This window comes from Rutilus rutilus (genome assembly GCF_951802725.1).
Source record: "Rutilus rutilus genome assembly, chromosome: 3".
NCBI lineage: Eukaryota > Metazoa > Chordata > Actinopteri > Cypriniformes > Leuciscidae > Rutilus > Rutilus rutilus.
Genome location: NC_140211.1, coordinates 56,501,366 through 56,525,699, shown reverse-complemented (window position 1 = coordinate 56,525,699; position 24,334 = coordinate 56,501,366). Strand labels below are relative to the sequence as shown.

Genomic DNA, 24,334 nt, shown 5'->3' with positions numbered 1-24,334 from the left:
ACCTTTATGACAGTTAAAGCGCCCCACCAATGGCCCGACGTCCGTGAAAGTTTCCAAGCTTCTTTAGGATCACGTGACGCATGCGCATGCCCGATTTTGTGAGGTTGTATGCAAATCAGACAGCAAGATGGCCGCTTTCAGCCATTTCATGGGATTTGCCATAGAAATGCATCATTTTGACACCCTTTTAACAGTTATAGCGCCACCAAGTGGCCAGTCGCCACGTCCTTCTTCACGCGACCACAGAATGAGCTCGTACATACGCGTGCTGAGTTTGGTGCAAAAATCTCGTTCCGTTCACGAGTTATAGCCAATTAAGCAAAATGGGCTCCTCCCACTTCAAACGTTTTGGCGGCCCTTAGGGACCGTGAGCCCAAATTTTCACTTTTTTTTGATAATTATTGACATTCGGACTCCAGAGAATCTTGCTGCACTGGTTTGGTTCCGGTCGGGCCAAAAACCTAGGACTAGTTCGCGAAAGTAGGTTTTGTGAAAAACCCCAAATACCCGAAAATTTTCCCAGGGTGACGAGCAAATCCGAGGCATGCACCTGGTCCGCCTCGAGCCAAGGAATCCAACGATATAAGACACTTGAGCCTACGCCTCACGGTTGATGAGTTATGAGCCGTTTCGTACTTTTGACCGCTGTAGCGCCCCCGTCAGGCCGATCGGGGCGGGCCTTGGTGACGCTGTAGGCGGTGTGAGTACTATCAGCCCCCAAAGTTTCAAGTCTCTACGACTTACGGTTTGGTCTGCCCGATCAGTTTTATGTCTGAATGTTGCATCATGGGAAAATTAACAATAACAATAGGGTTTCAGCACTTCGTGCTTGAACCCCTAATAAGTGGCTAAAAAAGGGCCACAAAAAGGCCTCTAAAAAAAAAACTATAGGGTCTAGGCACTTGCCGCTTGCGCTGCTGCGTTCCAAAAACTTTATCAAGCCTTTTAACGTGTGCCTCGGAGAGGAAAAAGTATGTTTTTTGCCCTTTTAGCTCATTTATCATGGAAATGTGGTGAATTTTTTTTTTTACCTTTTAAACTGTGACACCTCCACTGATGGCCCGATCTCCATAAAAGTTTGCACGCTTCTTTAGAATAATATGGCGCATGTGCTCAGCTAATTTGGTGAAGTGCTGCTCTTTTTTCCCCCATTTTTCAGTCATTTAAATGTCATTTTGCATAGGATAATACAGAGGCCTTCTCACCTTTATGACAGTTAAAGCGCCCCACCAATGGCCCGACGTCCGTGAAAGTTTCCAAGCTTCTTTAGGATCACGTGACGCATGCGCATGCCCGATTTTGTGAGGTTGTATGCAAATCAGACAGCAAGATGGCCGCTTTCAGCCATTTCATGGGATTTGCCATAGAAATGCATCATTTTGACACCCTTTTAACAGTTATAGCGCCACCAAGTGGCCAGTCGCCACGTCCTTCTTCACGCGACCACAGAATGAGCTCGTACATACGCGTGCTGAGTTTGGTGCAAAAATCTCGTTCCGTTCACGAGTTATAGCCAATTAAGCAAAATGGGCTCCTCCCACTTCAAACGTTTTGGCGGCCCTTAGGGACCGTGAGCCCAAATTTTCACTTTTTTTTGATAATTATTGACATTCGGACTCCAGAGAATCTTGCTGCACTGGTTTGGTTCCGGTCGGGCCAAAAACCTAGGACTAGTTCGCGAAAGTAGGTTTTGTGAAAAACCCCAAATACCCGAAAATTTTCCCAGGGTGACGAGCAAATCCGAGGCATGCACCTGGTCCGCCTCGAGCCAAGGAATCCAACGATATAAGACACTTGAGCCTACGCCTCACGGTTGATGAGTTATGAGCCGTTTCGTACTTTTGACCGCTGTAGCGCCCCCGTCAGGCCGATCGGGGCGGGCCTTGGTGACGCTGTAGGCGGTGTGAGTACTATCAGCCCCCAAAGTTTCAAGTCTCTACGACTTACGGTTTGGTCTGCCCGATCAGTTTTATGTCTGAATGTTGCATCATGGGAAAATTAACAATAACAATAGGGTTTCAGCACTTCGTGCTTGAACCCCTAATAAGTGGCTAAAAAAGGGCCACAAAAAGGCCTCTAAAAAAAAAACTATAGGGTCTAGGCACTTGCCGCTTGCGCTGCTGCGTTCCAAAAACTTTATCAAGCCTTTTAACGTGTGCCTCGGAGAGGAAAAAGTATGTTTTTTGCCCTTTTAGCTCATTTATCATGGAAATGTGGTGAATTTTTTTTTTTACCTTTTAAACTGTGACACCTCCACTGATGGCCCGATCTCCATAAAAGTTTGCACGCTTCTTTAGAATAATATGGCGCATGTGCTCAGCTAATTTGGTGAAGTGCTGCTCTTTTTTCCCCCATTTTTCAGTCATTTAAATGTCATTTTGCATAGGATAATACAGAGGCCTTCTCACCTTTATGACAGTTAAAGCGCCCCACCAATGGCCCGACGTCCGTGAAAGTTTCCAAGCTTCTTTAGGATCACGTGACGCATGCGCATGCCCGATTTTGTGAGGTTGTATGCAAATCAGACAGCAAGATGGCCGCTTTCAGCCATTTCATGGGATTTGCCATAGAAATGCATCATTTTGACACCCTTTTAACAGTTATAGCGCCACCAAGTGGCCAGTCGCCACGTCCTTCTTCACGCGACCACAGAATGAGCTCGTACATACGCGTGCTGAGTTTGGTGCAAAAATCTCGTTCCGTTCACGAGTTATAGCCAATTAAGCAAAATGGGCTCCTCCCACTTCAAACGTTTTGGCGGCCCTTAGGGACCGTGAGCCCAAATTTTCACTTTTTTTTGATAATTATTGACATTCGGACTCCAGAGAATCTTGCTGCACTGGTTTGGTTCCGGTCGGGCCAAAAACCTAGGACTAGTTCGCGAAAGTAGGTTTTGTGAAAAACCCCAAATACCCGAAAATTTTCCCAGGGTGACGAGCAAATCCGAGGCATGCACCTGGTCCGCCTCGAGCCAAGGAATCCAACGATATAAGACACTTGAGCCTACGCCTCACGGTTGATGAGTTATGAGCCGTTTCGTACTTTTGACCGCTGTAGCGCCCCCGTCAGGCCGATCGGGGCGGGCCTTGGTGACGCTGTAGGCGGTGTGAGTACTATCAGCCCCCAAAGTTTCAAGTCTCTACGACTTACGGTTTGGTCTGCCCGATCAGTTTTATGTCTGAATGTTGCATCATGGGAAAATTAACAATAACAATAGGGTTTCAGCACTTCGTGCTTGAACCCCTAATAAGTGGCTAAAAAAGGGCCACAAAAAGGCCTCTAAAAAAAAAACTATAGGGTCTAGGCACTTGCCGCTTGCGCTGCTGCGTTCCAAAAACTTTATCAAGCCTTTTAACGTGTGCCTCGGAGAGGAAAAAGTATGTTTTTTGCCCTTTTAGCTCATTTATCATGGAAATGTGGTGAATTTTTTTTTTTACCTTTTAAACTGTGACACCTCCACTGATGGCCCGATCTCCATAAAAGTTTGCACGCTTCTTTAGAATAATATGGCGCATGTGCTCAGCTAATTTGGTGAAGTGCTGCTCTTTTTTCCCCCATTTTTCAGTCATTTAAATGTCATTTTGCATAGGATAATACAGAGGCCTTCTCACCTTTATGACAGTTAAAGCGCCCCACCAATGGCCCGACGTCCGTGAAAGTTTCCAAGCTTCTTTAGGATCACGTGACGCATGCGCATGCCCGATTTTGTGAGGTTGTATGCAAATCAGACAGCAAGATGGCCGCTTTCAGCCATTTCATGGGATTTGCCATAGAAATGCATCATTTTGACACCCTTTTAACAGTTATAGCGCCACCAAGTGGCCAGTCGCCACGTCCTTCTTCACGCGACCACAGAATGAGCTCGTACATACGCGTGCTGAGTTTGGTGCAAAAATCTCGTTCCGTTCACGAGTTATAGCCAATTAAGCAAAATGGGCTCCTCCCACTTCAAACGTTTTGGCGGCCCTTAGGGACCGTGAGCCCAAATTTTCACTTTTTTTTGATAATTATTGACATTCGGACTCCAGAGAATCTTGCTGCACTGGTTTGGTTCCGGTCGGGCCAAAAACCTAGGACTAGTTCGCGAAAGTAGGTTTTGTGAAAAACCCCAAATACCCGAAAATTTTCCCAGGGTGACGAGCAAATCCGAGGCATGCACCTGGTCCGCCTCGAGCCAAGGAATCCAACGATATAAGACACTTGAGCCTACGCCTCACGGTTGATGAGTTATGAGCCGTTTCGTACTTTTGACCGCTGTAGCGCCCCCGTCAGGCCGATCGGGGCGGGCCTTGGTGACGCTGTAGGCGGTGTGAGTACTATCAGCCCCCAAAGTTTCAAGTCTCTACGACTTACGGTTTGGTCTGCCCGATCAGTTTTATGTCTGAATGTTGCATCATGGGAAAATTAACAATAACAATAGGGTTTCAGCACTTCGTGCTTGAACCCCTAATAAGTGGCTAAAAAAGGGCCACAAAAAGGCCTCTAAAAAAAAAACTATAGGGTCTAGGCACTTGCCGCTTGCGCTGCTGCGTTCCAAAAACTTTATCAAGCCTTTTAACGTGTGCCTCGGAGAGGAAAAAGTATGTTTTTTGCCCTTTTAGCTCATTTATCATGGAAATGTGGTGAATTTTTTTTTTTACCTTTTAAACTGTGACACCTCCACTGATGGCCCGATCTCCATAAAAGTTTGCACGCTTCTTTAGAATAATATGGCGCATGTGCTCAGCTAATTTGGTGAAGTGCTGCTCTTTTTTCCCCCATTTTTCAGTCATTTAAATGTCATTTTGCATAGGATAATACAGAGGCCTTCTCACCTTTATGACAGTTAAAGCGCCCCACCAATGGCCCGACGTCCGTGAAAGTTTCCAAGCTTCTTTAGGATCACGTGACGCATGCGCATGCCCGATTTTGTGAGGTTGTATGCAAATCAGACAGCAAGATGGCCGCTTTCAGCCATTTCATGGGATTTGCCATAGAAATGCATCATTTTGACACCCTTTTAACAGTTATAGCGCCACCAAGTGGCCAGTCGCCACGTCCTTTTTCACGCGACCACAGAATGAGCTCGTACATACGCGTGCTGAGTTTGGTGCAAAAATCTCGTTCCGTTCACGAGTTATAGCCAATTAAGCAAAATGGGCTCCTCCCACTTCAAACGTTTTGGCGGCCCTTAGGGACCGTGAGCCCAAATTTTCACTTTTTTTTGATAATTATTGACATTCGGACTCCAGAGAATCTTGCTGCACTGGTTTGGTTCCGGTCGGGCCAAAAACCTAGGACTAGTTCGCGAAAGTAGGTTTTGTGAAAAACCCCAAATACCCGAAAATTTTCCCAGGGTGACGAGCAAATCCGAGGCATGCACCTGGTCCGCCTCGAGCCAAGGAATCCAACGATATAAGACACTTGAGCCTACGCCTCACGGTTGATGAGTTATGAGCCGTTTCGTACTTTTGACCGCTGTAGCGCCCCCGTCAGGCCGATCGGGGCGGGCCTTGGTGACGCTGTAGGCGGTGTGAGTACTATCAGCCCCCAAAGTTTCAAGTCTCTACGACTTACGGTTTGGTCTGCCCGATCAGTTTTATGTCTGAATGTTGCATCATGGGAAAATTAACAATAACAATAGGGTTTCAGCACTTCGTGCTTGAACCCCTAATAAGTGGCTAAAAAAGGGCCACAAAAAGGCCTCTAAAAAAAAAACTATAGGGTCTAGGCACTTGCCGCTTGCGCTGCTGCGTTCCAAAAACTTTATCAAGCCTTTTAACGTGTGCCTCGGAGAGGAAAAAGTATGTTTTTTGCCCTTTTAGCTCATTTATCATGGAAATGTGGTGAATTTTTTTTTTTACCTTTTAAACTGTGACACCTCCACTGATGGCCCGATCTCCATAAAAGTTTGCACGCTTCTTTAGAATAATATGGCGCATGTGCTCAGCTAATTTGGTGAAGTGCTGCTCTTTTTTCCCCCATTTTTCAGTCATTTAAATGTCATTTTGCATAGGATAATACAGAGGCCTTCTCACCTTTATGACAGTTAAAGCGCCCCACCAATGGCCCGACGTCCGTGAAAGTTTCCAAGCTTCTTTAGGATCACGTGACGCATGCGCATGCCCGATTTTGTGAGGTTGTATGCAAATCAGACAGCAAGATGGCCGCTTTCAGCCATTTCATGGGATTTGCCATAGAAATGCATCATTTTGACACCCTTTTAACAGTTATAGCGCCACCAAGTGGCCAGTCGCCACGTCCTTTTTCACGCGACCACAGAATGAGCTCGTACATACGCGTGCTGAGTTTGGTGCAAAAATCTCGTTCCGTTCACGAGTTATAGCCAATTAAGCAAAATGGGCTCCTCCCACTTCAAACGTTTTGGCGGCCCTTAGGGACCGTGAGCCCAAATTTTCACTTTTTTTTGATAATTATTGACATTCGGACTCCAGAGAATCTTGCTGCACTGGTTTGGTTCCGGTCGGGCCAAAAACCTAGGACTAGTTCGCGAAAGTAGGTTTTGTGAAAAACCCCAAATACCCGAAAATTTTCCCAGGGTGACGAGCAAATCCGAGGCATGCACCTGGTCCGCCTCGAGCCAAGGAATCCAACGATATAAGACACTTGAGCCTACGCCTCACGGTTGATGAGTTATGAGCCGTTTCGTACTTTTGACCGCTGTAGCGCCCCCGTCAGGCCGATCGGGGCGGGCCTTGGTGACGCTGTAGGCGGTGTGAGTACTATCAGCCCCCAAAGTTTCAAGTCTCTACGACTTACGGTTTGGTCTGCCCGATCAGTTTTATGTCTGAATGTTGCATCATGGGAAAATTAACAATAACAATAGGGTTTCAGCACTTCGTGCTTGAACCCCTAATAAGTGGCTAAAAAAGGGCCACAAAAAGGCCTCTAAAAAAAAAACTATAGGGTCTAGGCACTTGCCGCTTGCGCTGCTGCGTTCCAAAAACTTTATCAAGCCTTTTAACGTGTGCCTCGGAGAGGAAAAAGTATGTTTTTTGCCCTTTTAGCTCATTTATCATGGAAATGTGGTGAATTTTTTTTTTTACCTTTTAAACTGTGACACCTCCACTGATGGCCCGATCTCCATAAAAGTTTGCACGCTTCTTTAGAATAATATGGCGCATGTGCTCAGCTAATTTGGTGAAGTGCTGCTCTTTTTTCCCCCATTTTTCAGTCATTTAAATGTCATTTTGCATAGGATAATACAGAGGCCTTCTCACCTTTATGACAGTTAAAGCGCCCCACCAATGGCCCGACGTCCGTGAAAGTTTCCAAGCTTCTTTAGGATCACGTGACGCATGCGCATGCCCGATTTTGTGAGGTTGTATGCAAATCAGACAGCAAGATGGCCGCTTTCAGCCATTTCATGGGATTTGCCATAGAAGTGCATCATTTTGACACCCTTTTAACAGTTATAGCGCCACCAAGTGGCCAGTCGCCACGTCCTTTTTCACGCGACCACAGAATGAGCTCGTACATACGCGTGCTGAGTTTGGTGCAAAAATCGCGTTTCCGTTCACGAGTTATAGCCAATTAAGCAAAATGGGCTCCTCCCACTTCAAACGTTTTGGCGGCCCTTAGGGACCGTGAGCCCAAATTTTCACTTTTTTTTGATAATTATTGACATTCGGACTCCAGAGAATCTTGCTGCACTGGTTTGGTTCCGGTCGGGCCAAAAACCTAGGACTAGTTCGCGAAAGTAGGTTTTGTGAAAAACCCCAAATACCCGAAAATTTTCCCAGGGTGACGAGCAAATCCGAGGCATGCACCTGGTCCGCCTCGAGCCAAGGAATCCAACGATATAAGACACTTGAGCCTACGCCTCACGGTTGATGAGTTATGAGCCGTTTCGTACTTTTGACCGCTGTAGCGCCCCCGTCAGGCCGATCGGGGCGGGCCTTGGTGACGCTGTAGGCGGTGTGAGTACTATCAGCCCCCAAAGTTTCAAGTCTCTACGACTTACGGTTTGGTCTGCCCGATCAGTTTTATGTCTGAATGTTGCATCATGGGAAAATTAACAATAACAATAGGGTTTCAGCACTTCGTGCTTGAACCCCTAATAAGTGGCTAAAAAAGGGCCACAAAAAGGCCTCTAAAAAAAAAACTATAGGGTCTAGGCACTTGCCGCTTGCGCTGCTGCGTTCCAAAAACTTTATCAAGCCTTTTAACGTGTGCCTCGGAGAGGAAAAAGTATGTTTTTTGCCCTTTTAGCTCATTTATCATGGAAATGTGGTGAATTTTTTTTTTTACCTTTTAAACTGTGACACCTCCACTGATGGCCCGATCTCCATAAAAGTTTGCACGCTTCTTTAGAATAATATGGCGCATGTGCTCAGCTAATTTGGTGAAGTGCTGCTCTTTTTTCCCCCATTTTTCAGTCATTTAAATGTCATTTTGCATAGGATAATACAGAGGCCTTCTCACCTTTATGACAGTTAAAGCGCCCCACCAATGGCCCGACGTCCGTGAAAGTTTCCAAGCTTCTTTAGGATCACGTGACGCATGCGCATGCCCGATTTTGTGAGGTTGTATGCAAATCAGACAGCAAGATGGCCGCTTTCAGCCATTTCATGGGATTTGCCATAGAAATGCATCATTTTGACACCCTTTTAACAGTTATAGCGCCACCAAGTGGCCAGTCGCCACGTCCTTTTTCACGCGACCACAGAATGAGCTCGTACATACGCGTGCTGAGTTTGGTGCAAAAATCGCGTTTCCGTTCACGAGTTATAGCCAATTAAGCAAAATGGGCTCCTCCCACTTCAAACGTTTTGGCGGCCCTTAGGGACCGTGAGCCCAAATTTTCACTTTTTTTTGATAATTATTGACATTCGGACTCCAGAGAATCTTGCTGCACTGGTTTGGTTCCGGTCGGGCCAAAAACCTAGGACTAGTTCGCGAAAGTAGGTTTTGTGAAAAACCCCAAATACCCGAAAATTTTCCCAGGGTGACGAGCAAATCCGAGGCATGCACCTGGTCCGCCTCGAGCCAAGGAATCCAACGATATAAGACACTTGAGCCTACGCCTCACGGTTGATGAGTTATGAGCCGTTTCGTACTTTTGACCGCTGTAGCGCCCCCGTCAGGCCGATCGGGGCGGGCCTTGGTGACGCTGTAGGCGGTGTGAGTACTATCAGCCCCCAAAGTTTCAAGTCTCTACGACTTACGGTTTGGTCTGCCCGATCAGTTTTATGTCTGAATGTTGCATCATGGGAAAATTAACAATAACAATAGGGTTTCAGCACTTCGTGCTTGAACCCCTAATAAGTGGCTAAAAAAGGGCCACAAAAAGGCCTCTAAAAAAAAAACTATAGGGTCTAGGCACTTGCCGCTTGCGCTGCTGCGTTCCAAAAACTTTATCAAGCCTTTTAACGTGTGCCTCGGAGAGGAAAAAGTATGTTTTTTGCCCTTTTAGCTCATTTATCATGGAAATGTGGTGAATTTTTTTTTTTACCTTTTAAACTGTGACACCTCCACTGATGGCCCGATCTCCATAAAAGTTTGCACGCTTCTTTAGAATAATATGGCGCATGTGCTCAGCTAATTTGGTGAAGTGCTGCTCTTTTTTCCCCCATTTTTCAGTCATTTAAATGTCATTTTGCATAGGATAATACAGAGGCCTTCTCACCTTTATGACAGTTAAAGCGCCCCACCAATGGCCCGACGTCCGTGAAAGTTTCCAAGCTTCTTTAGGATCACGTGACGCATGCGCATGCCCGATTTTGTGAGGTTGTATGCAAATCAGACAGCAAGATGGCCGCTTTCAGCCATTTCATGGGATTTGCCATAGAAATGCATCATTTTGACACCCTTTTAACAGTTATAGCGCCACCAAGTGGCCAGTCGCCACGTCCTTTTTCACGCGACCACAGAATGAGCTCGTACATACGCGTGCTGAGTTTGGTGCAAAAATCGCGTTTCCGTTCACGAGTTATAGCCAATTAAGCAAAATGGGCTCCTCCCACTTCAAACGTTTTGGCGGCCCTTAGGGACCGTGAGCCCAAATTTTCACTTTTTTTTGATAATTATTGACATTCGGACTCCAGAGAATCTTGCTGCACTGGTTTGGTTCCGGTCGGGCCAAAAACCTAGGACTAGTTCGCGAAAGTAGGTTTTGTGAAAAACCCCAAATACCCGAAAATTTTCCCAGGGTGACGAGCAAATCCGAGGCATGCACCTGGTCCGCCTCGAGCCAAGGAATCCAACGATATAAGACACTTGAGCCTACGCCTCACGGTTGATGAGTTATGAGCCGTTTCGTACTTTTGACCGCTGTAGCGCCCCCGTCAGGCCGATCGGGGCGGGCCTTGGTGACGCTGTAGGCGGTGTGAGTACTATCAGCCCCCAAAGTTTCAAGTCTCTACGACTTACGGTTTGGTCTGCCCGATCAGTTTTATGTCTGAATGTTGCATCATGGGAAAATTAACAATAACAATAGGGTTTCAGCACTTCGTGCTTGAACCCCTAATAAGTGGCTAAAAAAGGGCCACAAAAAGGCCTCTAAAAAAAAAACTATAGGGTCTAGGCACTTGCCGCTTGCGCTGCTGCGTTCCAAAAACTTTATCAAGCCTTTTAACGTGTGCCTCGGAGAGGAAAAAGTATGTTTTTTGCCCTTTTAGCTCATTTATCATGGAAATGTGGTGAATTTTTTTTTTTACCTTTTAAACTGTGACACCTCCACTGATGGCCCGATCTCCATAAAAGTTTGCACGCTTCTTTAGAATAATATGGCGCATGTGCTCAGCTAATTTGGTGAAGTGCTGCTCTTTTTTCCCCCATTTTTCAGTCATTTAAATGTCATTTTGCATAGGATAATACAGAGGCCTTCTCACCTTTATGACAGTTAAAGCGCCCCACCAATGGCCCGACGTCCGTGAAAGTTTCCAAGCTTCTTTAGGATCACGTGACGCATGCGCATGCCCGATTTTGTGAGGTTGTATGCAAATCAGACAGCAAGATGGCCGCTTTCAGCCATTTCATGGGATTTGCCATAGAAATGCATCATTTTGACACCCTTTTAACAGTTATAGCGCCACCAAGTGGCCAGTCGCCACGTCCTTTTTCACGCGACCACAGAATGAGCTCGTACATACGCGTGCTGAGTTTGGTGCAAAAATCTCGTTCCGTTCACGAGTTATAGCCAATTAAGCAAAATGGGCTCCTCCCACTTCAAACGTTTTGGCGGCCCTTAGGGACCGTGAGCCCAAATTTTCACTTTTTTTTGATAATTATTGACATTCGGACTCCAGAGAATCTTGCTGCACTGGTTTGGTTCCGGTCGGGCCAAAAACCTAGGACTAGTTCGCGAAAGTAGGTTTTGTGAAAAACCCCAAATACCCGAAAATTTTCCCAGGGTGACGAGCAAATCCGAGGCATGCACCTGGTCCGCCTCGAGCCAAGGAATCCAACGATATAAGACACTTGAGCCTACGCCTCACGGTTGATGAGTTATGAGCCGTTTCGTACTTTTGACCGCTGTAGCGCCCCCGTCAGGCCGATCGGGGCGGGCCTTGGTGACGCTGTAGGCGGTGTGAGTACTATCAGCCCCCAAAGTTTCAAGTCTCTACGACTTACGGTTTGGTCTGCCCGATCAGTTTTATGTCTGAATGTTGCATCATGGGAAAATTAACAATAACAATAGGGTTTCAGCACTTCGTGCTTGAACCCCTAATAAGTGGCTAAAAAAGGGCCACAAAAAGGCCTCTAAAAAAAAAACTATAGGGTCTAGGCACTTGCCGCTTGCGCTGCTGCGTTCCAAAAACTTTATCAAGCCTTTTAACGTGTGCCTCGGAGAGGAAAAAGTATGTTTTTTGCCCTTTTAGCTCATTTATCATGGAAATGTGGTGAATTTTTTTTTTTACCTTTTAAACTGTGACACCTCCACTGATGGCCCGATCTCCATAAAAGTTTGCACGCTTCTTTAGAATAATATGGCGCATGTGCTCAGCTAATTTGGTGAAGTGCTGCTCTTTTTTCCCCCATTTTTCAGTCATTTAAATGTCATTTTGCATAGGATAATACAGAGGCCTTCTCACCTTTATGACAGTTAAAGCGCCCCACCAATGGCCCGACGTCCGTGAAAGTTTCCAAGCTTCTTTAGGATCACGTGACGCATGCGCATGCCCGATTTTGTGAGGTTGTATGCAAATCAGACAGCAAGATGGCCGCTTTCAGCCATTTCATGGGATTTGCCATAGAAATGCATCATTTTGACACCCTTTTAACAGTTATAGCGCCACCAAGTGGCCAGTCGCCACGTCCTTTTTCACGCGACCACAGAATGAGCTCGTACATACGCGTGCTGAGTTTGGTGCAAAAATCTCGTTCCGTTCACGAGTTATAGCCAATTAAGCAAAATGGGCTCCTCCCACTTCAAACGTTTTGGCGGCCCTTAGGGACCGTGAGCCCAAATTTTCACTTTTTTTTGATAATTATTGACATTCGGACTCCAGAGAATCTTGCTGCACTGGTTTGGTTCCGGTCGGGCCAAAAACCTAGGACTAGTTCGCGAAAGTAGGTTTTGTGAAAAACCCCAAATACCCGAAAATTTTCCCAGGGTGACGAGCAAATCCGAGGCATGCACCTGGTCCGCCTCGAGCCAAGGAATCCAACGATATAAGACACTTGAGCCTACGCCTCACGGTTGATGAGTTATGAGCCGTTTCGTACTTTTGACCGCTGTAGCGCCCCCGTCAGGCCGATCGGGGCGGGCCTTGGTGACGCTGTAGGCGGTGTGAGTACTATCAGCCCCCAAAGTTTCAAGTCTCTACGACTTACGGTTTGGTCTGCCCGATCAGTTTTATGTCTGAATGTTGCATCATGGGAAAATTAACAATAACAATAGGGTTTCAGCACTTCGTGCTTGAACCCCTAATAAGTGGCTAAAAAAGGGCCACAAAAAGGCCTCTAAAAAAAAAACTATAGGGTCTAGGCACTTGCCGCTTGCGCTGCTGCGTTCCAAAAACTTTATCAAGCCTTTTAACGTGTGCCTCGGAGAGGAAAAAGTATGTTTTTTGCCCTTTTAGCTCATTTATCATGGAAATGTGGTGAATTTTTTTTTTTACCTTTTAAACTGTGACACCTCCACTGATGGCCCGATCTCCATAAAAGTTTGCACGCTTCTTTAGAATAATATGGCGCATGTGCTCAGCTAATTTGGTGAAGTGCTGCTCTTTTTTCCCCCATTTTTCAGTCATTTAAATGTCATTTTGCATAGGATAATACAGAGGCCTTCTCACCTTTATGACAGTTAAAGCGCCCCACCAATGGCCCGACGTCCGTGAAAGTTTCCAAGCTTCTTTAGGATCACGTGACGCATGCGCATGCCCGATTTTGTGAGGTTGTATGCAAATCAGACAGCAAGATGGCCGCTTTCAGCCATTTCATGGGATTTGCCATAGAAATGCATCATTTTGACACCCTTTTAACAGTTATAGCGCCACCAAGTGGCCAGTCGCCACGTCCTTCTTCACGCGACCACAGAATGAGCTCGTACATACGCGTGCTGAGTTTGGTGCAAAAATCTCGTTCCGTTCACGAGTTATAGCCAATTAAGCAAAATGGGCTCCTCCCACTTCAAACGTTTTGGCGGCCCTTAGGGACCGTGAGCCCAAATTTTCACTTTTTTTTGATAATTATTGACATTCGGACTCCAGAGAATCTTGCTGCACTGGTTTGGTTCCGGTCGGGCCAAAAACCTAGGACTAGTTCGCGAAAGTAGGTTTTGTGAAAAACCCCAAATACCCGAAAATTTTCCCAGGGTGACGAGCAAATCCGAGGCATGCACCTGGTCCGCCTCGAGCCAAGGAATCCAACGATATAAGACACTTGAGCCTACGCCTCACGGTTGATGAGTTATGAGCCGTTTCGTACTTTTGACCGCTGTAGCGCCCCCGTCAGGCCGATCGGGGCGGGCCTTGGTGACGCTGTAGGCGGTGTGAGTACTATCAGCCCCCAAAGTTTCAAGTCTCTACGACTTACGGTTTGGTCTGCCCGATCAGTTTTATGTCTGAATGTTGCATCATGGGAAAATTAACAATAACAATAGGGTTTCAGCACTTCGTGCTTGAACCCCTAATAAGTGGCTAAAAAAGGGCCACAAAAAGGCCTCTAAAAAAAAAACTATAGGGTCTAGGCACTTGCCGCTTGCGCTGCTGCGTTCCAAAAACTTTATCAAGCCTTTTAACGTGTGCCTCGGAGAGGAAAAAGTATGTTTTTTGCCCTTTTAGCTCATTTATCATGGAAATGTGGTGAATTTTTTTTTTTACCTTTTAAACTGTGACACCTCCACTGATGGCCCGATCTCCATAAAAGTTTGCACGCTTCTTTAGAATAATATGGCGCATGTGCTCAGCTAATTTGGTGAAGTGCTGCTCTTTTTTCCCCCATTTTTCAGTCATTTAAATGTCATTTTGCATAGGATAATACAGAGGCCTTCTCACCTTTATGACAGTTAAAGCGCCCCACCAATGGCCCGACGTCCGTGAAAGTTTCCAAGCTTCTTTAGGATCACGTGACGCATGCGCATGCCCGATTTTGTGAGGTTGTATGCAAATCAGACAGCAAGATGGCCGCTTTCAGCCATTTCATGGGATTTGCCATAGAAATGCATCATTTTGACACCCTTTTAACAGTTATAGCGCCACCAAGTGGCCAGTCGCCACGTCCTTTTTCACGCGACCACAGAATGAGCTCGTACATACGCGTGCTGAGTTTGGTGCAAAAATCTCGTTCCGTTCACGAGTTATAGCCAATTAAGCAAAATGGGCTCCTCCCACTTCAAACGTTTTGGCGGCCCTTAGGGACCGTGAGCCCAAATTTTCACTTTTTTTTGATAATTATTGACATTCGGACTCCAGAGAATCTTGCTGCACTGGTTTGGTTCCGGTCGGGCCAAAAACCTAGGACTAGTTCGCGAAAGTAGGTTTTGTGAAAAACCCCAAATACCCGAAAATTTTCCCAGGGTGACGAGCAAATCCGAGGCATGCACCTGGTCCGCCTCGAGCCAAGGAATCCAACGATATAAGACACTTGAGCCTACGCCTCACGGTTGATGAGTTATGAGCCGTTTCGTACTTTTGACCGCTGTAGCGCCCCCGTCAGGCCGATCGGGGCGGGCCTTGGTGACGCTGTAGGCGGTGTGAGTACTATCAGCCCCCAAAGTTTCAAGTCTCTACGACTTACGGTTTGGTCTGCCCGATCAGTTTTATGTCTGAATGTTGCATCATGGGAAAATTAACAATAACAATAGGGTTTCAGCACTTCGTGCTTGAACCCCTAATAAGTGGCTAAAAAAGGGCCACAAAAAGGCCTCTAAAAAAAAAACTATAGGGTCTAGGCACTTGCCGCTTGCGCTGCTGCGTTCCAAAAACTTTATCAAGCCTTTTAACGTGTGCCTCGGAGAGGAAAAAGTATGTTTTTTGCCCTTTTAGCTCATTTATCATGGAAATGTGGTGAATTTTTTTTTTTACCTTTTAAACTGTGACACCTCCACTGATGGCCCGATCTCCATAAAAGTTTGCACGCTTCTTTAGAATAATATGGCGCATGTGCTCAGCTAATTTGGTGAAGTGCTGCTCTTTTTTCCCCCATTTTTCAGTCATTTAAATGTCATTTTGCATAGGATAATACAGAGGCCTTCTCACCTTTATGACAGTTAAAGCGCCCCACCAATGGCCCGACGTCCGTGAAAGTTTCCAAGCTTCTTTAGGATCACGTGACGCATGCGCATGCCCGATTTTGTGAGGTTGTATGCAAATCAGACAGCAAGATGGCCGCTTTCAGCCATTTCATGGGATTTGCCATAGAAATGCATCATTTTGACACCCTTTTAACAGTTATAGCGCCACCAAGTGGCCAGTCGCCACGTCCTTTTTCACGCGACCACAGAATGAGCTCGTACATACGCGTGCTGAGTTTGGTGCAAAAATCGCGTTTCCGTTCACGAGTTATAGCCAATTAAGCAAAATGGGCTCCTCCCACTTCAAACGTTTTGGCGGCCCTTAGGGACCGTGAGCCCAAATTTTCACTTTTTTTTGATAATTATTGACATTCGGACTCCAGAGAATCTTGCTGCACTGGTTTGGTTCCGGTCGGGCCAAAAACCTAGGACTAGTTCGCGAAAGTAGGTTTTGTGAAAAACCCCAAATACCCGAAAATTTTCCCAGGGTGACGAGCAAATCCGAGGCATGCACCTGGTCCGCCTCGAGCCAAGGAATCCAACGATATAAGACACTTGAGCCTACGCCTCACGGTTGATGAGTTATGAGCCGTTTCGTACTTTTGACCGCTGTAGCGCCCCCGTCAGGCCGATCGGGGCGGGCCTTGGTGACGCTGTAGGCGGTGTGAGTACTATCAGCCCCCAAAGTTTCAAGTCTCTACGACTTACGGTTTGGTCTGCCCGATCAGTTTTATGTCTGAATGTTGCATCATGGGAAAATTAACAATAACAATAGGGTTTCAGCACTTCGTGCTTGAACCCCTAATAAGTGGCTAAAAAAGGGCCACAAAAAGGCCTCTAAAAAAAAAACTATAGGGTCTAGGCACTTGCCGCTTGCGCTGCTGCGTTCCAAAAACTTTATCAAGCCTTTTAACGTGTGCCTCGGAGAGGAAAAAGTATGTTTTTTGCCCTTTTAGCTCATTTATCATGGAAATGTGGTGAATTTTTTTTTTTACCTTTTAAACTGTGACACCTCCACTGATGGCCCGATCTCCATAAAAGTTTGCACGCTTCTTTAGAATAATATGGCGCATGTGCTCAGCTAATTTGGTGAAGTGCTGCTCTTTTTTCCCCCATTTTTCAGTCATTTAAATGTCATTTTGCATAGGATAATACAGAGGCCTTCTCACCTTTATGACAGTTAAAGCGCCCCACCAATGGCCCGACGTCCGTGAAAGTTTCCAAGCTTCTTTAGGATCACGTGACGCATGCGCATGCCCGATTTTGTGAGGTTGTATGCAAATCAGACAGCAAGATGGCCGCTTTCAGCCATTTCATGGGATTTGCCATAGAAATGCATCATTTTGACACCCTTTTAACAGTTATAGCGCCACCAAGTGGCCAGTCGCCACGTCCTTTTTCACGCGACCACAGAATGAGCTCGTACATACGCGTGCTGAGTTTGGTGCAAAAATCGCGTTTCCGTTCACGAGTTATAGCCAATTAAGCAAAATGGGCTCCTCCCACTTCAAACGTTTTGGCGGCCCTTAGGGACCGTGAGCCCAAATTTTCACTTTTTTTTGATAATTATTGACATTCGGACTCCAGAGAATCTTGCTGCACTGGTTTGGTTCCGGTCGGGCCAAAAACCTAGGACTAGTTCGCGAAAGTAGGTTTTGTGAAAAACCCCAAATACCCGAAAATTTTCCCAGGGTGACGAGCAAATCCGAGGCATGCACCTGGTCCGCCTCGAGCCAAGGAATCCAACGATATAAGACACTTGAGCCTACGCCTCACGGTTGATGAGTTATGAGCCGTTTCGTACTTTTGACCGCTGTAGCGCCCCCGTCAGGCCGATCGGGGCGGGCCTTGGTGACGCTGTAGGCGGTGTGAGTACTATCAGCCCCCAAAGTTTCAAGTCTCTACGACTTACGGTTTGGTCTGCCCGATCAGTTTTATGTCTGAATGTTGCATCATGGGAAAATTAACAATAACAATAGGGTTTCAGCACTTCGTGCTTGAACCCCTAATAAGTGGCTAAAAAAGGGCCACAAAAAGGCCTCTAAAAAAAAAACTATAGGGTCTAGGCACTTGCCGCTTGCGCTGCTGCGTTCCAAAAACTTTATCAAGCCTTTTAACGTGTGCCTCGGAGAGGAAAAAGTATGTTTTTTGCCCTTTTAGCTCATTTATCATGGAAATGTGGTGAATTTTTTTTTTTACCTTTTAAACTGTGACACCTCCACTGATGGCCCGATCTCCATAAAAGTTTGCACGCTTCTTTAGAATAATATGGCGCATGTGCTCAGCTAATTTGGTGAAGTGCTGCTCTTTTTTCCCCCATTTTTCAGTCATTTAAATGTCATTTTGCATAGGATAATACAGAGGCCTTCTCACCTTTATGACAGTTAAAGCGCCCCACCAATGGCCCGACGTCCGTGAAAGTTTCCAAGCTTCTTTAGGATCACGTGACGCATGCGCATGCCCGATTTTGTGAGGTTGTATGCAAATCAGACAGCAAGATGGCCGCTTTCAGCCATTTCATGGGATTTGCCATAGAAATGCATCATTTTGACACCCTTTTAACAGTTATAGCGCCACCAAGTGGCCAGTCGCCACGTCCTTTTTCACGCGACCACAGAATGAGCTCGTACATACGCGTGCTGAGTTTGGTGCAAAAATCGCGTTTCCGTTCACGAGTTATAGCCAATTAAGCAAAATGGGCTCCTCCCACTTCAAACGTTTTGGCGGCCCTTAGGGACCGTGAGCCCAAATTTTCACTTTTTTTTGATAATTATTGACATTCGGACTCCAGAGAATCTTGCTGCACTGGTTTGGTTCCGGTCGGGCCAAAAACCTAGGACTAGTTCGCGAAAGTAGGTTTTGTGAAAAACCCCAAATACCCGAAAATTTTCCCAGGGTGACGAGCAAATCCGAGGCATGCACCTGGTCCGCCTCGAGCCAAGGAATCCAACGATATAAGACACTTGAGCCTACGCCTCACGGTTGATGAGTTATGAGCCGTTTCGTACTTTTGACCGCTGTAGCGCCCCCGTCAGGCCGATCGGGGCGGGCCTTGGTGACGCTGTAGGCGGTGTGAGTACTATCAGCCCCCAAAGTTTCAAGTCTCTACGACTTACGGTTTGGTCTGCCCGATCAGTTTTATGTCTGAATGTTGCATCATGGGAAAATTAACAATAACAATAGGGTTTCAGCACTTCGTGCTTGAACCCCTAATAATAATATATTGAGTGAATGCTCTCGGCACATAGTATACGCTCATCAAATACTTTCACTTCAAACTCACTAAATCCCAGCCTCAGCCCATTCAGAAATGTCGGTACTTGGATAGAAACCTATACATTAAAAATGTTAATATTAAACAAAACCTTTAGACGGACTTAGAGGCTTTTGCATCTGAAGTCTTCAAATATACTTATTGATTGCACATTAGTGTCTCAAAATTCTGGCAAAACAAAACCATAAGATCAATAGAAAAAAATTATGCTTAAAAAAAAACAATAGATCACGAGTAGCAAGTTGCATTGATTTTATCATGGCCTTTTATGGTGCGGGTAAGCTTTAATAAATGCATGCAAACGGCTTTAAAAAATACCCTTTAAATGACAAAATACCCTTCCGGTAAACTACACACAGAAAAGAACTAGTCTAACCACAGTAACTTTGATAATGTTATCAAAACAAGATCATGTGCTTCTTGGTGACAAAAGCTGAGTGGAATTACTGGCATCACTGGAATCCAGAGACGCTTTAAAACACGTTCTTTCGCCCACATTATGACCGTAACATAGCATCGCATGACCGAGCGTATGCCTTTCTAAACTATCATCGCTCAAAGGCTTATCTAGATCACAAAGCACACGAAACTCGAAGCATATCAAAGAATGTGACTAATTGCACACAATAACTTGGATGTTGAGCATTTCAAAGAGCGGATGACCATCAGACCTCAAACGTCACGCCTCAGGATCCAAAGACTGTTCACTCTGAAACTGAAAATGTTGCATGGAGACCCAAAGTCACAACCAATCAGAACACATTTAGTGTTAAATATGCAGATACCAAGCGTGACTGGAATAGCAACCAACAAAATGTCTAGTCACATGTCGCAGGTCCAGAGTCAGAAATCAACATGTTCCATTAATGGCCGATAGGGCGGTCACTTTACGTTCGAAAATCGATTGCACAATCGATCGGACCAACCAACGCAAGTTTCGAAAACGAAAATAGGGACTCGATTTTAACGGTCTTCTCTCGGAGCCCGTCCAGCTCGTCACGATACGCCCGCAGTGAACACGCGTCACACAGCGACTGCAGGCTCTGACAAACACACATAACAGCAAATTATTCTTCTGCATAATGTTTCTCTTTTTACAACAAAACTGTGAATTCTGCCGGTATTGGCCATGCATTCAGATACAGATTCGGGCTACGGTCTACAATCGCCTACGTAGACCAAATTTGTTTGACATTTCTAATCGTAAACTCAGCCATGTTGAAGCCTGCAGTGATGTTGTTCAGTGATGTTATGGCAGTCTACTCTGATTATTGTTTTTCGAGAATGTTGCGCTCCTGTTTGTCATTGTGCACGAAACTTCACGCCAATAAATCATCAGAAATATTGCTGACTTGTGCGCGTCTCAAGCGCCCTCTTTACGTTCGTCCTAATGCCTGTTAGTTGTCCGTGGATATGCTCATATTTGTTGTTTAAAATGGAAACGTCTTTAGACATGGAAAATCGATTTTACAATCGATTCAATGAACACTTATGTCTCAAAAATCGAATTTTTCACAAAAGTGCCAGCCCTAATGGCCGATATTTGTGCCATGGAATTGATTTCCAGGCACCTTCGATAAGGTCATTATAAAAATCGCCCTATTAAATGTATATGTGGCCGTGTTTCCGTTACAGATCTGCGCAAAACTTTTGCGATATTTTCTAAATGTCAATAAAAAACGAATTGCGAAATGACAGCTTTCCACTGACCGATGTTATGCGACTAAAACATATTTTTTTCCTCTTGCGATAAGTCGTTCCAAAAATCATGGCAATGGATGTTAGTAGGTTTACGTATAATCGCAGCCAATGCACTAGACGCTATTTTTAATCAAAGGAGCCGTAGGAAAGGCAAGGAAAGACCCTTAAACTAGCGAGCGGCTTATATGAGGTGTTTCTGGGTGTTTCTCCCTCATTTCTGCTTCAAGATCTTGATAAATTGTGGAATTTCTTTGTTGTTTAGAATCCAGTATTCCCGTGATACCTTTGTCTTTTATGAGTTTAATACAGAACTCGAGTCTCATCTTCTGTCCAAACACACCAAGCCTTCTTTAAAGAAGGATTGACTTTATACGTTGTCCCTCTATTAAATTCCCAACCCTGGTTAAGGACAGAATGTAAGGCTTATTAAAGATCAGCTCTAAGCACAAACCTGACCTATAAACCAACAACAACCTTGTGATATTGTTAATTAATATAATCAGCTCTTACCTCCAGCACTGGTCCGGCACCCAGGATGATCTGCTCCACTCCGCTAGCAAAGCCTTTCTGACTGAGAGCCGTGAGGTGGTGGATCAAGAAGTTGGTGCTTTGGGTCTTTCCCGATCCACTCTCCCCAGAAATAACAATGCATTGATTCTGCTTGCTTTGCAGCATTGCATGATAGGCCACGTCCGCCACCGCATAGATGTGAGGCTCCAGCTTGCCCAGCTGGTGATTATCGTACATCTTAACGTATTTGGGATTGTAGATAGGCAGGAACTTGAAGGGGTTGATGACTATGAGGATGCTTCCCACATACGTGTAAATCTTCTCCTGTTTGAAGCGACTGCGCAGGTTGTCCAACAGGGTTTTCTCGTTGAGATTCGGCAGGTTGCAAAGGTCGTCGAAGTCCTTCGGCAAGGGCTGCGGCAGAAAGCCCCGCTCAACCATGCGCCGCCGCTCTTCCGTGACCTGCAACCACATCTGCAAGTTCCCGTAGTGGATCGAGCCGTCGAGGTTCTTCTCCCGTAGCAAGAAGCGGTAGTCCTCGCTGCTGAAACGGTTCTCCAAAGCCATGCGCGGCCACAGCATCATGCGCTGGACGGGACAGTCGGTGGGGTTGAGGATCCATTCTTCCCCACCGAACTCCTTGACTTCCGCTAGGACGTAGCATTTCGTCCGATCTAGCTGCAGCCGGTCGATGATCTGCTCGATGACCTCCGCGGCTGACGTGATCTTGCGAGCGGTGATGGGGCAGTAGATGGTGCCCTCGGCGATGACCCCTGGGTAGATGCGCAGCGTGAACTCGGAGTCCTCAAAGCGTCGTCTCCCGCCAACATCATGAACACTCATATTGGAGGCGCAGTTTCCATCAGCACTCACTGTAGATCCTTCAAAAGGGCCCGATACTGCGTCAAGACATTACAACTGCAAGAAAAAGAAAGTTAAAAGTAAATAAACCAGTTATAAGTCGGACGGGTATATTTGTGGCAATAGCCAACTATACATTGTATGGGTCAAAATTATCGATTTTTCTTTTTAATGCCAAAAATCATTAGGATATTAAAGTAAAGATCATGTTCCATGAAGATATTTTGTAAATCTCCTACCGTAGATATATAAAACATTTATTTGTGTGAGAGAATGCAGCACAATCGCGAACATAAATGCACAACTTTAAAGGAGATTTTCTCAGTTTACGGACCGTTTTGTCAATGGATATCAAAGATGATTTCATGAGTAAATATCCTGTACAATTACTGTTCATCTACTTTTCAAAATGTTGTCTCATATAATATGCAAATTCAGACATCATCCACCTTCTCAAAACATTGGCATCAACCACTGAAAACCCCCAGTTGAGCACTAATAACCAGTCACAAATGCTTTTATCATCGCTCAAAGGCTTATCTAGATCACAAAGCACACGAAACTCGAAGCATATCAAAGAATGTGACTAATTGCACACAATAACTTGGATGTTGAGCATTTCAAAGAGCGGATGACCATCAGACCTCAAACGTCACGCCTCAGGATCCAAAGACTGTTCACTCTGAAACTGAAAATGTTGCATGGAGACCCAAAGTCACAACCAATCAGAACACATTTAGTGTTAAATATGCAGATACCAAGCGTGACTGGAATAGCAACCAACAAAATGTCTAGTCACATGTCGCAGTGGTTTAGGCCCAGAGTCAGAAATCAACTTTTCCATTAATGGGCAATTTTTTTTACTTTTTCCAAATAAATGACCCATGTGACTGGTTATTAGTGTTCAGCTGGGGTTTTCAGTGGTTGATACCAATGTTTTGAGAAGGTGGATGATGTCTGAATTTGCATATTACATGAGACAACATTTTGAAAAGTAGATGAACAATAATTGTACAAGATATTTACTTGTTTGATGTCCATTGACAAAGCGGTCCATAAACTTTGCAACTAACACTGCTGTATCTGTAACTATACTGGTATCGGCCAGTATTAGCATTTGAGATCAGTTTACCACTTTTTTTTTTTACAAAAATATTCAGAATTTGTTTTTATGAATCATATTGTTCTACTTAATCAGTGACTGGTTCTTTAACGTCGGGTCTGCGTATAAACTGGCATCATTTGTTGGGTCTCTGAAGAGCAGCACCATTACATCACTGTGTGTTCAACAAGATATAACAGCATTTCAGGGATATTATAATGATTCTCAAGTGAGAAACAGATTTCACAAACTCTGCATAAATAGCACAACTACTACTAAAACACAACTAATAATAATAAACATTTATTTTTATTGTTGTAGTCTAATGATCATTTAAATCTCCAACAAACTGGTTATCAATCAAAATAAAACAAAAACAAAGATGAATATTATTGCTACTGCTGAACACATTTCTATGTCTGGATATGCAGATATTGTGAATTCATAGACATTTCTTTTAAGTTACTAATCCAACTTATTATTTCACATAAATGAACAAACCAACAGTTAAATGATAAACTGCTGTTTCTAAGAGATTAAAACAGACTGATTGACTATGAAGAATGGACATATCCGTGTGCCGGGACACACTGGGTCACTATCTGCTCTCAAACAGAGCACAGAAAATCAGCCCGCTGCCAAAATCACCAGCTGCCACCTTCTCCAACAGACACACAATAACTTGATTCACAACCATCCACTTAATAATGCCTCCAAGGGTTGCTATTCATCACAGAAGCACTGTGTGTACTGACGCAAAGAAAAAACACGACAATTACTTTGTTAAATTGCTGTAAACGTTACATAAATGTCGACGTTTAACATGAAACACCTGCCCAACAAACAAGTTAAAGGGGTGGTTGAGTATGATTTCACTTTAGTTAGTGTGTAATGTTGCTGTTTGAGCTTAAACAACATCTGCAAAGTTACAACGCTCAAAGTTCAAAGCAAAGGGAGATTGCTTTTTAAGGACTACAACAAACGGCTGGTCAGGACTACATGACATTCCTCCCGGGTTAGTGACATCACTAACCCTAAAATTTACATAAACCCCGCCCCCTGAACACGGTTTATAGATTATCATGACAGAATATGCTAATCAATGACTAGAAGATAACTACACATAATGTCCTGTTGCTTCTACATGTCACTTCTTCTAGAGTCGCTCCATCATTGTCTGAACATAAAAGGCTAAAAGTTTTTGAAA

General features: G+C 45.0%; 1 protein-coding gene across 8 annotated transcripts in view; it reads right to left on the bottom strand.

Annotated features, from left to right (window-relative positions):
• myo9aa (myosin IXAa) overlaps window positions 1–24,334 on the bottom strand; it is a 205,631-nt gene that overhangs the window by 146,761 nt on the left and 34,536 nt on the right. For all 8 annotated transcript variants that reach the window (XM_084405057.1, XM_084405054.1, XM_084405056.1 and 5 more), the window contains exon 2: window positions 21,165–22,082. In XM_084405057.1, the coding sequence (XP_084261183.1) occupies window positions 21,165–22,007 (843 nt within the window). In that variant the 5' untranslated portion in view covers window positions 22,008–22,082. The remainder of the gene's footprint in view (window positions 1–21,164; window positions 22,083–24,334) is intronic.